The 14,714-nt window shown below is 51.7% G+C and overlaps 1 protein-coding gene across 1 annotated transcript; it reads left to right on the plus strand.

Moving 5' to 3' along the window:
• The first annotated feature begins 9,630 nt into the window (after positions 1–9,630).
• Positions 9,631–10,690, plus strand: LOC125435336. The gene is made up of 2 exons (XM_048501526.1): positions 9,631–9,897; positions 10,124–10,690. Exons 1-2 carry the CDS (start codon positions 9,631–9,633, stop codon positions 10,682–10,684), a joined length of 828 nt encoding a protein of 275 aa, XP_048357483.1. The 3' UTR covers positions 10,685–10,690.
• Positions 10,691–14,714: the final 4,024 nt, after the last annotated feature.

A 14,714-nucleotide genomic window follows, 5' to 3' on the forward strand; every position in this document is an offset into this window, starting at 1 on the left:
TTTATGAGTGGAATAAAGTTTATCTTCAAGTGGTCTGCCTAAGATGAGAGCATGCTTCATAGTTCCTATGATTGCTGAATCAATGGGGGCCTCTTAGACAAGTCTCTTCAGGCTTATGTGCATTGATCAATAAGGAACGCAGCAATATACAACAAACACAATATGACATATATGGACTATAACCAACCCTATTGTTGTATATAGAAAGGCAAAGCATATATTGTGATGTAACTTTCAAAAAATTCTGTAATATATATTCTTAGAAACAACTAAAGAAGTCAACCTCACAGGGTTGTTGTATTGTGAAAATGAGAATACATAATAGTAAATATGGTATCTATTCCAGTATATATTGCAATATAATAAATTACACTTATCATCATCATATAAGAAATAATGCTTATCAAATATGGAATGTCAAAGTGCTACATCCAACTGGTACTCATGAGAAACTGGTTCCATACCTTCAAGTCCAGTGAAAGTTACTTCGAGAGGCAGAGCAATCCAGAAACAAGCATATTGTGAAAACTGATCTTGAGGTGTGGTCTCTCTGTATTGGCTGCAGCCATATCATTTTCCCTTGGGAATTGTTGAAATATGGTGGCTGTTTTGCTACCTCCTGGAGCTCTTTTAAGGCTCCTTGGTCATAGGGTTGGTCTTCTATCAATTCCCTTGGGAATTTTTAATCATTTTTGTTAGCCTTCCAGAATAAGCTTATTTTCCATCTATAATTTCTGGGACAAATCTTTGTCTAAAATGCCCATTATCAGTCTGCTCCTAATAGTTTCATGTTATAGCCTCCAAACTCACAGGCATCTGCTTTCTCGTGTACATTTCGCATATGCCTCAGCAGTAGTGCTGCCAATTCTGGATTGGGAAATTCCTAGAGATTTGTCCATGAAGCCAGAGGAGGGACTCAGCAAGGTATAATGTCATAGAGTCCACCCTCCAACGTAGCTATTTTCTCCAGGGGAACGGATCTGTGCAGTCTGGAGATCAATGTTAATTCTGAGAGACCTTCTGGAAACCTTACTCAGCAGATTCCCTTGGTTTCTGATTTTGATGGTGAAAGCAGGCCATTTCATGGCTGAGATTCTTTATAGGCAGAATTGGCAGGTAGACAACCAATGGGAGACTGGGTTGGGCAGGAACATGTGGGGGTGGCTGTCAGTGTGGCTTCACTTTCAGGAAAACCCAGAAGTAACACCATCTCTAGGAATTGTCAGATACTTTGTGGTTTCACCCATAGTGTTTTTGGTGGTTTCTAAAGAGATATAGAAGTGACATAAAGCTGTCACTGACAGCAATTTTTAAAATGTTTCATTTCTGGAGATCTGCCTCCATGGGCAGATGACAACTCTAGCACAAAATATTCATCACATTTTCCCAGAACAAAGAGATATTGATTCTTGTCCTCTTTAGCAGCAAACATAAAAGAGTTAAATATCTGTTCTTCTTGGGGCCTAATTTGGGGGAACATACATAAATGTTCTCTTCTTCTGCATTCAGCATTGTAGCAGTTTTGTACTGAGAGAAATATGGCCCTTGGATCTGCTGACCCTTGAGGGCAGTGTTTCAGGGATCAGGCTGAGCTGCAGAGGAAGAGAAAAGTGAAAACGATCCATTCCATTAGCACAGGGGTAGGGAACCTGCGGCTCTCCAGATGTTCAGGAACTACAATTCCCATCAGCCCCTACCAGCATGGCCAATTGGCTATGCTGACAGAGGCTGATGGGAATTGTAGTTCCTGAACATCTGGAGAGCCGCAGGTTCCCTACCCCTGCATTAGCAGATCTCATTTATATTCAAGCCAATGAACTGAGAGACAATTTAGCCATCCATGAACATCACTCAAGAACACTACACTCATTGACTGGCTATTTAATCTGTGAATGGATACTATTGAGAATCACCGAGTTGACCACAAAGTGAGATGCAAATTCTATCTGAAGTATCTTCTCAGCAGTGGGTTTTCCATATCTGTCAATCATCACTCGATGGATGTCACACTTTCAATATTATGAGTATGCTTGTATATCAGGTGATAAGTGTTTCATGTATAAACAGAAGATCTTTGCATAAGAAAGCTAGGTAAAAAGGTAAACAGCAAGCACTGGATCATTACTAACCAATGGGGTGACATCACATCATGGATGTTTACTAGAGAAGAGAAGAAGAGTTTTGGATTTATATCCCCCCTTTCTCTCCTGTAAGGAGACTCAAAGGGGCTTACAATCTCTTTTCCCTTCCCCCCCCCCATAACAAACACCCTGTAAGGTGGGTGGGGCTGAGTGAGCTCCAAAGAACTGTGACTAGCCCAAGGTCATCCAGCTGGCATGTGTTAGAGTGCACAAGCTAATGTAGTTCCCCAGATAAGCAAGCCTCCACAGCTCAAGTGGCAGAGCGGGGAATCAAACCCGGTTCTCCAGATTAGAGTGCACCTGTTCTTAACCACTACACCAAGCTGGCTCTCTAGGCAGACTATATTTACAGGGTGGTTTGCCATTGCCTTCCCCAATCACCTACAATTTTACCCCTAGGAAGCTGGGTACTCATTTCACCAACCTCAGAACGATGGAAGGCTGAGTCCATCTTGTTCTAGCTACCTGAAACTGACAATCCGTCGGGACCAAACTCAGGTAGTGAGCAGAGCTATGTTTGAATTATGGCAGCTTACCACTCTGTGCCATGGGGCTCCCTAAGAAAGCCAGTGCCTTATTTATTTATTTATTTATTCATTCATTCATTCATTCATTCATTCATTCATTCATTTATGTGGCCATCAATAGTTATGCCATCACTATTCCATATCCTAGCAGATATCCCCTTTTGAGATCATTTAACTGACAATCTCATTTGTGCATAATTTCCCATTTTCTGATTCTGAATTTTTTCCCATTAAATTTAAAAGACGTTTGGTGTTTACTGCCATTTTTATCCCACTTATATGCAATACAAAAACAGTGTTGTTTTTGCATCATGTACAAAAGGGATCAAGAATGGCAGCAAATGAGATGGGCAGATAGAAAGGGCTCATAACAGCAACGTATCAAAAGGAAAAGATGTCAAAAAAAAGGTCATCCTTGAGCTTCTTTACTCACCTTCCAGCCTCATTCTTGATTTCTGGACAAAGATTAAAGGATTAAAATAAGAAACAGCACAAGAAAGAACAAGATAAATAGAGCCATGTTAGAACTTGATAGGTAGAGTATTTAGAAACATTTAATTCCTCTTTATGGACCTGTAGAAAAATCACAAAATCTAAATAATTAAAATAGGGAAATGATAGCGGAGCCAGGAGAGAATCCCGCTCCTGGACTGTGCCAGAACTAAAACGATTGAAAGATTATTCTGTTTTGTATTTATTAGGTAGAAACTAGTTTGTATTAGATAGAAATAGGATTTGTAAGTCTCCCTGTATTTGTGTTTGTATGGAACCTCCTTGGCCCAAGGCAGAGAGCCATCTCTGCCTCACCCAGACCCATCCCATTCACGTGTAAAGTTTCTTGATGCACGCGGACAAAGGGAAACCTCCGTCGAGGCGCCTTGCCCTGCCTAATCCCATCAGCAGGCAGATAAGGGGAACACGTCATCGCTATCTGCCTCCTGACCATGGACAACTGGCGAAAAACTTAGTGTTTCCCCCGTCAGTGAACGCGTCATCGCCCTCGCCCTGCTCTGGTGAAACTTGAGAAGAGGATGCATATCCGGACACTGATTGGTTCCTGCATGTTGCAAATGAATGATTGGTTGTTTTGGAATGGTGGCGGAGCTGTCTTTGAATTGCTCGGGCTCCCGGCGGAGAAAGTGTAATAGGGATTGTAAAGGCTGCTAGGCAGTGCAGTGAGTCTTGAAGGAGGTGCTGACACTTAGGTCAGCATCTCAATAAATCTCTTTATATATCCGAGCCTTGTCGGGTCTTGCTTGGAGTTCCTGGGCTGCGGCGGGATACCTCTGAGTGAGGAAAGTGTTATCCTGAGCAGCGGTAACAGTTAGAGGAGCTTCGTCCGGGATTTCCCTGAACCCTACGGGAGAGCGGTGTTGCTCTCGAGAACGACCCGACTGGCGGAGTGCAGTTCGGGCTTGGCGCTGGTTACCTTGATTCGGAGGAGTCCGGAGGACCTGTTTGGTGGGAGGTTGTGACCCTCTGCAGGACAGGTGAGAGCCGGACCTGCAAAGGAAAAAAGGGCGGGAGATCCCAGAGAGAGAGAGAGAGAGAGAATTCCGGGATAGCCACAAAGAAGGAGCGGAGGGCCTGCGTTAAGGGGTTAGTCGGAAGGGCGAAAGAACCCAGGCCAGAGTTTAAACCCAAGCGTGTCCTTAGGCTCAGGAATTTGGCCGAGCGGGTGTCTGGTCGGGAAGGACCCAGGAACAGAAGCCCAAGTCAGAGATCAGCAAGCAGAGTTGGTTAGAAGATGGGAGCCTGTGGGTCTAGGATGGTAGCCCCCAGAGTCTCTCCCAGAATCCACCCGGCTGGCTTGCGTCCTGTACAACTGGGATAAAGCTCGAAGTCGCAAGCCCCGGTGTCTAAGAAAAAGTTGGAATCATGGTGCAGAGGCTGAATGGACCAATTACAGCTTGTCCGCCGGCTCTTAGGCGTGACGAGGCTCGTTGAGCTAGCCAGTCCTCCAGAACTTGTATCAGAGTCCTAAGGGTACTGGGTTAAAGAAGCAGGCTAAGACACTGGAGAGGACTTTTATGGAGGTTTACAGAAACCCCAAGAGTTATGCCTGTGTGCAGGAACCAAGATTATGTTGAGTGGTGGAGCCAAGTCCACCGAGAGTCAGTAGTTTTAGGGGGCGCACCCATGGATATCCTGCCCCTCCCCAGATGATCTATTAGATTTCCCAGTAAGCGCCAAGCATAGCCTCCAGCCCCACCCGAGGTGTGGCTAGAAGCGGAAACCCTCCAGCATTTGGACAGCAGGCTGTCGTTTCCCTTATCTGCGGCTGATAGCGGGCCTTCCGAGGTGGTGCCCTCGCCCCTCCTCCAGATGGGGGATGGCCCTCCTCTTCTGGCTCCACAGCTCCACGTGACTCCAGCCTTCCCCGAGGAGAGAGTCAGCCCCTCATCCCCAGTGAGAATTCAGGTTCCTCCGGGACTTCCTCCCACGGGACCCCAGCATTTGGCTCAGAGGCTGGGCGGCAGTGGCCTCCCAGGGGCTTCAGTATGCAGTCTGCCCTCAGGAGTTCCCGGGTTTGGCTCCAGCCTGGTCTTCCCCACGGTCGGAGTGCCTCCCTCTCTCCGAGATGGATTTGAGACCCGTCTTTCCCGTCCGCGCCCGTCTATGAGCTCCAGAATGGCAGCTACCGGCTTCGGGCCTTACGCCCTCTCGACCGCCTCAAGTGGGGGTTGAGTCAAAGGTGCCCGGCGTCGTGGGCGTGTTTCCCATCCGTACTCAGATGGGAATGACCCGACCAGCGAGCCCTGTTCTCTTATGTCCATGTTCCCTTTACTGCACCGGACCTGTATAATTGGAAGGAGAAGTGGCTCCGTACAGCTGATGATCCCTTGGCTGACCCAACTGGTAGAGTCCATTTTGACCCACTTGCCCACTTTGGATATCCAGCAGCTGCTTTCGACTCCTTTTGACCGGGGAGGAGGTTTGGTTATGCAGGCAGCCAGAATCGAAGCCACCAATATGTAGATGACCATCAGGAAGAGCGCACCCACCCACGTTGGCTGAGGTGTTCCCGAGTTAGACCCAGGGTGGGATGTGAACAGAGAGGCAGACCGGGATAAGAGACCAGGGAACTATCGGCGCTTTATAATCTCCGGGTCTCCGCAATGGCGCTCCGCCCGCCATGATCTGTCTAACTTTCACCAGCTAGCTCAGAACAAGGATGGAGTCACCCGCCGCCTTTATGCGACGCGATACCGTTCGAGTGTAGCAAATGGACCGCGGGTGGATCCACCCGACCCAGTCTACCGCCCTAATCAATAAGCGTGTTCGCCGGTGGGAGTGCCGGATATTAGGAAGAAGTTGAATCGGATCCCGGATAACCCTTAAGGATCAGCTGATCTCCCCGGCCAATACTGTATATTTTAGGCGGGAGGAGATGGCACAGGTTAGCGAAGGAGAAGGCGAAGGAGAACCGCCACCGCCAGCTAATTAGAAGACCTTACAAGCAGCTGTGAGCACTGGCGAGGCCCTGGTTTCGAGCCGTGCTATGGGAGAAATGTTCCCAGGACTCCCCCTCATGCCCCAACAACCCGGCCTTAGAGCAGATTCAGAATTCATTGCAGGAGGTAGTGGGGCCTTACGAGCCGCCGGCAGTGGGAACCCGGGGATTTTGGAGGCTTTCGGGTTGCCACGGGCTCTCCGCAGCCATGCGTCGGCTCCCGCATAATGCCCGCTTTGGATAGAGATCCAGTGCAGTTTTGCGCCAACATGGCCACTGGCGCGAGTGTGCTGCCAGAAGTTGGCAGCGGAGGAGTCGTCAACCCCAGCCCGCGTGGCAGCAGTTACCGGCAACCCTCAGCTCCGGTTTTTAGGCCTCAGTCTCCCTACTTTGACCCCAGTTCCGGGCCTCCCGGAATCCCGCTGAGACAGCAGCCCGGGTCCCTTCCCGGGGATCGGAGCCCCCCGTTTCGACGGTGGCGTCCGGACCCGGCGTCCGGAGCCTTCGGCAGGCTCTGGGATCTTTGGGCTTGAGCGAACTGCCGGTTTTTCCCCTTCTGCGGAGTCGAGGGTGCCCCGCAGCGCTTGGCGGCGCTCCTACCTGAGACCAACTTAGCATGCTCCAGGTGGAATCTTCGCCGCCTCCGCGCCAAATTTTCACCCAGCCAAGGGGGGCGGACATCTGCCGCTCTCCTCCGAAAACCCCCTCCGCCTCCCATGGCTCCAGCGGTGGTCACGAGAAACTCTACAGCCCGGCCTGGCCTCGGAGCTGCCCAGGCCCTTAGCGCTCCTCCCGTACGCCCGAGGTGCCCCCCTCCGGTTCTGGAGCTCCCTCCCCAGCATGAACTGCCCGCCCCGACCGCGGCCGCGGCGCCGACGGCTGTGGTTGGTTTGGATGCCCTGGCATGCAGATGCGGCAGATGCCTCTCTGCCATGGTGGCCCGGTCACCTCCCTCTCCTTATCTCCCTTCTGACCCCCCATCATCCCTGTCTCGGTAGGGGGTCTCTCGATCCCTATGCTGGTCGACACGGGGGCCTCCTACTCTGTGTTAAATTCTACCGTTCCATTTCCACGCTCGGGGGAGGAGGTGCGGGTCGTAGGTGCAAGTGGCGAAATGCAGCTTGTTCCTCGCCTAGCCCCTACCCCCGTTTCTGTCGGCCCCGTAGCTACTGAGCACTCCTTTCTTAATATGGAAGACTGCCCGATCTCTCACTCCTGGAGTAGCGTTCTGCTACGAAATTGAATGCCTCCATTTCATTTTCGGATTCCGGTTGCTTTCGCTAGATTCTGGACCCGGCGAGGCAGAGGGTCCTCGCTTTCGTCGGCTCGGTCCTGCCTGCTCCCATTCCCGAGTCCGTACTAAGGGCGGTGGACCCGATAGTCTGGGATATTGATAACATTGTACAAGCCCCTAATGTACCCCCCGTCCTCATCCAGCTTAAGCCAGGTGCCTACCCAGTGCGGCAGCGGCAATATTGTCTCTCTCAGGCGGTGCGTATGGGTCTCCAGCCCACCCTCGATCGCCTCCTCCGTCTTGGTATTTTGGTTGAATGTCCCTCCCCCTTTAACACTCCGATCATTGGGGTGGAAAAGCGGGATGGCTCCTTCCGGATGGTGCACGACCTCCGAAAAATTAACGAGATCACTGAAGATCTCCACGCCGTGGTACCCAATCCATACACCCTGTTGACCCTCGTGCCCCCGGACCACGCGTATTTCTCCTGCCTTGACCTGAAAGACGCGTTCTTTTCGGTGGCCATTGCCCCGGAGTCCCGTCCTTTGTTTGCTTTCGAGTGGACTTTCCCTGATGGCCGTAAGACTCAGTTCCAATGGTGCTTTCGTTACCACAGAGCTTCAAGAATAGCCCACCCTTTTCGGCACAGCGTTGGAGCGCCGGCTGCGGCTCTGGGCTCCCGCCCGGCGTCGTCGTCCAATATGTGGGCGACCTCCTCCTCTGCCCCCCTGGGAGGCTTGCCCAGCGGGCACTATTGGTCTTTGAATTTTCTGGCTGCGGAGGGTTTCCGGGTTTCCCAGTCCAAGGCTCAAATCGCCCAGACCTCGGTGTTGTATTTGGGATACACGCCTTCAAAGGGGAAAAGGGCCCTCACGGACTCTCCGTAAGAACGGCGGTATCCCAAATCCAACTCACCTACGAAGGGGAGCTCCGGAAGTTTTGGGAATGGCGGAGACACCGCAGCGTAACTGGATTCGGTTACGGCTGCTCATCCAAACCCCTCTATGACATGCTTAAGGGCCGGATCGCGGGCTAAGCATGGAATAGACGGCGGGCGGGCTCCGCCTTCGGGCTGTATAAAGCGTAATGAAAAGCCCGGCGTTAGGATTGCCAGATCCCACCAAACCGTTTTTTCTTTTTATCCACGAACAATCGGGGGTGGCCAAGGGGGTGCTGACACAGGAGTTTGCAGACACCCACAGGCCGGTAGCGTACCTGTCCAAGCAGCTGGATTTGGTCTCGGCTGGGTGGCCAACCTGCCTAAGAAGCGGTGGCCACATGCACGCTGGTAGAAGATCGTTGAAGTTCACGTTAGAGCCCCTCTTATAGTCCTCACGTGCCCCATGCTGTCTCTGCAGTACTGGAACAGAAAGGGGCCCAGTGGCTCACACAGCAACGCATGACTCGATACCAATCGGTGCTCATAGACAGCCCCGGGGTCCATTGTGAGCTATCTACCCGATTGAATCCTGCCACACTTTTGCCCGATTCGTCAGATGGACCGGAGCATGACTGCATCCAAACTCTAGATCTCAGTTATGCAGCTAGAGTGGGCCTCCGGGACGCCCCGTTGCCGGATCCTGACCGGGAATTCTGGTCGGATGGAAGTAGCTTCATGGAGTCTGGGCTGCGCTTCACCGGTTACGCGGTGGTCACCCTAGAGGACACCGTCGAAGCCGCAGCGTTACCCCCCTCCCTTTCAGCCCAAGCCGCGGAGCTGGTGGCTCTCACTAGGGCCCTCATTCACGGGAAGGATTTACGGGTTAACATATATACAGATTCTCGGTATGCCTTCGGGGTTTTACACGCATTCGGGGAAATGTGGGCCCAGCGAGGGATGTTAACCACCAATGGGGGAGCGATTAAAAATGCCCCGCAAATCCGCGCCCTCCTGGACGCGGTTCATCTGCCAGCGGAGGTAGCTATTGTTCACTGCAGAGCCCACCAGGGGGGGGACTCCCTGCTAAGTAGAGGGAACCGACGAGCCGACCTAATCGCCAAACGGGCTGCCAAGGGACCGGAAGGGACGCTCCTCCCCCTAATCCCTGCCGTGCCGGATCTTGACCCCGTTTATACCCAGTCGGAAGACCGGTTTGCAGAAGGGGAAGGGATGCAGCGAAGCGCGAGGGGCGGTGGGTGACTGTCCAGGGAAAGGTTTATGTCCCGGGTGGGATGGTGTTCCTGGTGCTGAAAGTATTGCATGAAGGCACTCATGTGGGGAGGGAAGGGTTAGCCAATTGGTTCGACACGTATTTCATTGGGGCAAGGGTGCGCATGCAAGCTGAAGCCATTGTCAAGAACTGTGTTAACTGTCAGCGTGTGAATTCGTCAGGGAACCAGCCTCGCCAGCAGGGGTCAGTGTTTAGGGGAAGTCACCCGGGAGCGAGCTGGCAGTGCGACTTCTCAGAGCTCCCTCCAGCTATGGGATATCGATACCTGCTGGTATTCGTAGACACCATGACCGGCTGGCCCCTAGCTTTCCCCTGCCGCACTTCCCAAACTAAGGAGGTGGTGAAGGTCCTACTGAACGACATTCTTCCGGTATTCGGGTTTCCGTGGGAGGGCATAGATTCCGATAATGGCCCGCATTTCGCCTCCCAGACCATGCAGGAGCTGGCAAGGGCCCTGAATATCCCATGGAAAATGCATAGCTCATGGCGCCCCCAGTCCAGTGGGGTCGTGGAACGGATGAACCGTTCCCTGAAGGCGGCTCTGACAAAAATTGTAGAGGAAACTTCCCTAAAGTGGCCACAGGCACTCCCCTTAGCATTGCTCCGCGTTGCCTGGACGCACCCGGGTCGCCTCTGCTGTTAGCCCCTTCGAAGCTTTGTTTGGCCGCCCCTATCCCCTGACCAGGCCAGGTCTAGAGGACGCGGGGGAAATTGGAAACACGCTGACCGCAAAATTTCTGTGTCGCTTGGCAGCCACCGTCTCCGCCCTTCATCGGGACCTTAACGAGCTGAAGCCCACTGGACTCTACGCCCCTTTACACCCGTTCAACCCTGGAGACTGGGTCTACCTCAAGTCCTGGAAGAAAGTCCCATTGAAGCCAGTGTGGAACGGCCCCCACCAGGTCCTACTCACAACCTATTCTTCCGCAAAACTCCACGGGATCAAGCCCTGGATTCACTATAGCCGCCTAAAGCAGGCAGTGCCCCCTGCACTCGAGGAGCGAAGGAAAGACCGAGCCGCGGATCCAGGGGACCTTTGGACTTCAGAGCAGGGCCCGGGACTCTGCCTACGTTTTCGCCGCCAGGTTACCAAGGACCCCGGATCGGTGGTCGGAGCCAACGGGAGCGAAGTGGAGGATAACGAAGACCGCGACTGATCCCACCCCGGATGCTCCCTCTACCTAGCCCTAGCTGCTTTGGGCTGGTAGGCTATTGGAGAGCATCGGACGCCTCGGTGTACTACTCTGGACTCTGCCCGCATTTTCGTACCACCGTGTTCGAGCTTTTCAACCAGGACACATGCCTAGCTTTTCTCGTGATTTCCGTAAGGATGCCGGCCGCTCTGGCCCAATGGGGACCAGAGTCTCAGGCTTGCCTGGTGCAACTCGGGAAACGGAGAAAAAGAACGAAACTCTTCTGGGTTCAAGTCACGGGGTCGGAAGAGGTGAGATGCTGCCCGGTGAGGCTACCCGCCACCCTAGCCCAAACTCTCCGAAAAGGCGCCACACCGGGGGGCCCCTGCTTATGCGAAGGGGGGAGACGGCTGACGGCCCCTCATGGATTTTCGCCATTCTCGCCGTTTCGCTCATCTCCCCGACAGGGACTCACGCTGTTCTAGACCACCCCCTTCGCCCGCCTCTCCAGTTCCTTGCCAATGTGGGCAACATGTCCGACTGTTGGCTCTGCTACAAGACTCAGAATGCTTATACTGGGACCTGGGCGCATTACAAACAGTGGCAGCCCTGAAACTGGTGGTCCGATTTCACATCATCATCATCAGAGACGGTTAACCTACTCCAGTGGCTCTGTGAAACCCCATGGCTGGAATGGGTGAACGTGCCCACAACTTGGGAGCTATCTCAGGTGTCTCGGATGGGGTCTAAAGGGAGGGAGGTCTTCTCCACCTCGGTGTTCGCGGAACATGTGGGCCGTTTTCCCTTATGTATCCACAAGGCAGCGGGGGAGTGGGATTATGGGAGTCTTCCTCTCAGCAGCTGTGCTGCGGTAATAACTTTTAGCGAAGGGGGGTGGATCCCGGAGGGAGGGTCCGGTCTTGTACCTCTCGGTAGCCGGCAGATCCCCTCAGAGCTATTTATCCCTGACGGATTCACACACCTCTTTAAAAATACCTGTGCATGAGGCAGGCGCTTTGGGTCATGTTTGGCGGTCTGTAAACAACACATGGGAGGAAGCCGCCACCTCCATTCTACCGTGGCTAGCCATTCTGCAACTTTGTGTTAGGACTGGGAAAGGGAATGTTTTGGAATCACCTGACTGTAAGTCTTTGGAGTCAGCCTACCCATCCAAATCTAGGGCATTGTTGCTAAGTGAGCAGGGCCTGTATTTTGTGTGCGGGGCGGTGGGAAGAAAGGTGATCCACCATGACTGGCGAGGACTCTGTTCGTTCGGTTCCGCTGTCCTTGACCTCCAACAGTACAAGTCGTTACGAGGTCGCCCCGTGCTGAACCTAGGCAGCAGACACCCCAGGGCGATCGAGAACCCTCTAGTGGGTGAACAACACCCCTGGTTCGATACCTTCCTTCGTACCATTTTCCCCCAGATTGGTGTGTATGAGCTGGAGAATGCTGTTAAGAACCTCTCCGCCATAGTGGATTTTGGCTTGCAGGCCACCGCCCTGGCGGTGACGGACCTGCAAACTGAGATCTATCGGTGGCCGACATGGTCTTGCAGAACCGTCGGGCGCTGGACATCCTCACTGCCCAGCAGGGCGGGACTTGTGCCATGTTGGGTGAGCATTGCTGTTTCTACGTTGACCTGGGCGGCAATATCACCACTAATGTGGCCGAGCTGCAGGACCTTGTTCACCCCTTAGACGGTATCAGCCAATCCTCTTTCTGGGATTCCCTTTTGGGATGGCTACCCGATATCTCCTGGTTGCGACCCTTGGTACTCCTTGGTTTTCAGGTTTTGATCATATGTGTGTTAGTATGTTGTTGTGTCCAGTTTTTCAGCGTTTCTGCATCGCCTGTTGTATAAAAACCCTTTCGGCCCATATCGGTGAGGAACCCATTATGCTCCTCACCCCGCTGGATCACCCGGTGCATCCAGGGCCCCTCCAGCGTATTCCCAGGTGGTGCAAATGTCACAGGCATCCATGCCATTCTGTCATGGCATGAAAGCCCAGAAAGGGGAAATGATAAGCGGAGCCAGGGAGAGAATCCGGCTCCCTGGACTGCCAGAACTAAAGACGATTGAAGATTATTCTGTTTTGTATTTATTAGGTAGAAACTAGTTTGTATTAGATAGAAATAGGATTTGTAAGTCTCCTGTATTTGTGTTTGTATGGAACCTCTTGGCCCAAGGCAGAGAGCCATCTCTGCGCTGCTTGAACCCATCCCATTCACGTGTAAAGTTTCTTGATGCTTGCTGCGGACAAAGGAAACCTCCGTCCCGAGCCTTGCCCTGCCTAATCCCATCAGCAGGCAGATAAGGGGAACACGTCATCGCTCTCTGCCTCCTGACCCTGGACACCTGGAGAAAACCTTTGTGTTTCCCCCGTCAGTGAACACGTCATCGCCTCGCCCTGCTCTGGCGCGAAACTTGAGAAGAGGATGCATATCGGACACTGATTGGTTCCTGCATGTTGCAAATGAATGATTGGTTGTTTTGAATGGTGGCGGGCTGTCTTTGGTGCTCCCGGGCTCCCGACGGGAGAAAGTGTACTTAAGGGATTGTAAGGCTGCTAGGCAGTGCAGTGTTGGTGCGGAAGGGAGGTGCTGACACTTAGGTCAGCATCTCAATAAATCTCTTTTATATATATCCGAGCCTTGTCGGGTCTTGCTTGGGTTCCTGGGCGCTGCCGAGAGCGGGATACCTCTGAGTAAGGAAAGTGTTATCCTGAGCAGCGCGGTAACAGAATGAATATGAATTAGCCAGTAATGTTGGGGAGGACAAGCGACTCAATAAAACTGGGGGTGGGGGTGTGGAGAGAGAAGCAACCATACAACAAAAGAAACTATTTTCACTTGATGCCTGAAGCACAGGGGGCTCAGCGCCAGGAGAGATGAAGAAAATTAGATGGCGAACAGAGAGACGGTCATTTGTCTTAAGCAGTGCAATCTCATTGGAGGCATCCACAGAATTTAGCCAAAAGCTTATGCTAAAAACTTATTCTCAATTTTTACATGCAGTGTCATAGAGCAGCAGTGGCATAGTGGTTAAGAGCAGGTGTACTCTAATCTGGAGGAATTGGTCTTGATTCCCCACTCTGCCGCTTGAGCTGTGGAGGCTTACCTGGGGAATTCAGATTCGCCTGTGCGCTCCAACACACTTCAGCTGGGTGACCTTGGACTAGTCACAGTTCTTCTGAGCTCTCTCAGCCCTCCCTACCTCACAGGGAGTTTGTTGTGAGGGGGGAAGGAAAAGGAGTTTGGAAGCCCCTTTAAGTCTCCTACAGGAGAGAAAGGGGGGATATAAATCCAACTCTTCTTCTACTACTACTTCCAGACAGATTTCTTTGTCATCCTGAGAGATTACCAGTAGTCTCTTCATTGGTTAGCCACCTTTGCCATTCACACTGCAATACATACAACCATGTAAATTTTGCTTTAAAAAGCTATTGATTGATTGTCTGAAATATGTAACCTCTTTTGGACAAAGTATTCTGTAAGGTAGTTCAAAATCAAGTGAAAATAATAAAAAAAAAATCAGCCTACAATAACAAAATCTATACCGTAGCAATTGAGAAATCAAAAGTATTAACAATATGGCCCAAACAAACAAACAAACAAAAACCAAGCCAGAAGCACATTTCAGATACTAATGGCCCAATCCAGGGTGGGAGGATACCCAGTCAGCACTCCTACACTGCTGCCAATCTGTCAGCATAGCGAGGGCATGCCAGAAGCATTTCCAGGGGTGGAACTGACTTTAGTCAGCTTCCACCCTGGCTTTGCAGGCAGTCATGCTGCAGCTGAGGGCTTAGATTTATGCAACTCTTTCAAATTCAACTCTTTCAAATGCAATTCTTTCAACTCTTTCATAAGTCTATTAAGCACTGTGAAGGGCTTTCTGGCAGCAGGGGATGGGTTGGTTTTCTGCCTCCCCGTGTCACTGGAAAGTCCTCTGGAGGTGGTCAGCTGGGGCTGTGAATGAATAACTTTATTGTTTTAGCCACTGGCCATAACAAAATATAGAAACAATACAGATTAAAGTAAATACAAGATT

Source organism: Sphaerodactylus townsendi, linkage group LG06 (genome assembly GCF_021028975.2).
Source record: "Sphaerodactylus townsendi isolate TG3544 linkage group LG06, MPM_Stown_v2.3, whole genome shotgun sequence".
Classification (NCBI taxonomy): Eukaryota; Metazoa; Chordata; class Lepidosauria; order Squamata; family Sphaerodactylidae; genus Sphaerodactylus; species Sphaerodactylus townsendi.

Bases quoted from the DNA above. Each gene is read 5' to 3' on its own strand.
- LOC125435336 (XM_048501526.1), top strand. From the start codon at position 9,631: ATGCAAGCTGAAGCCATTGTCAAGAACTGTGTTAACTGTCAGCGTGTG. The intron at 9,898-10,123 runs GTATTCGGGTTT...CACTCCCCTTAG, and splicing joins TACTGAACGACATTCTTCCG to CATTGCTCCGCGTTGCCTGG.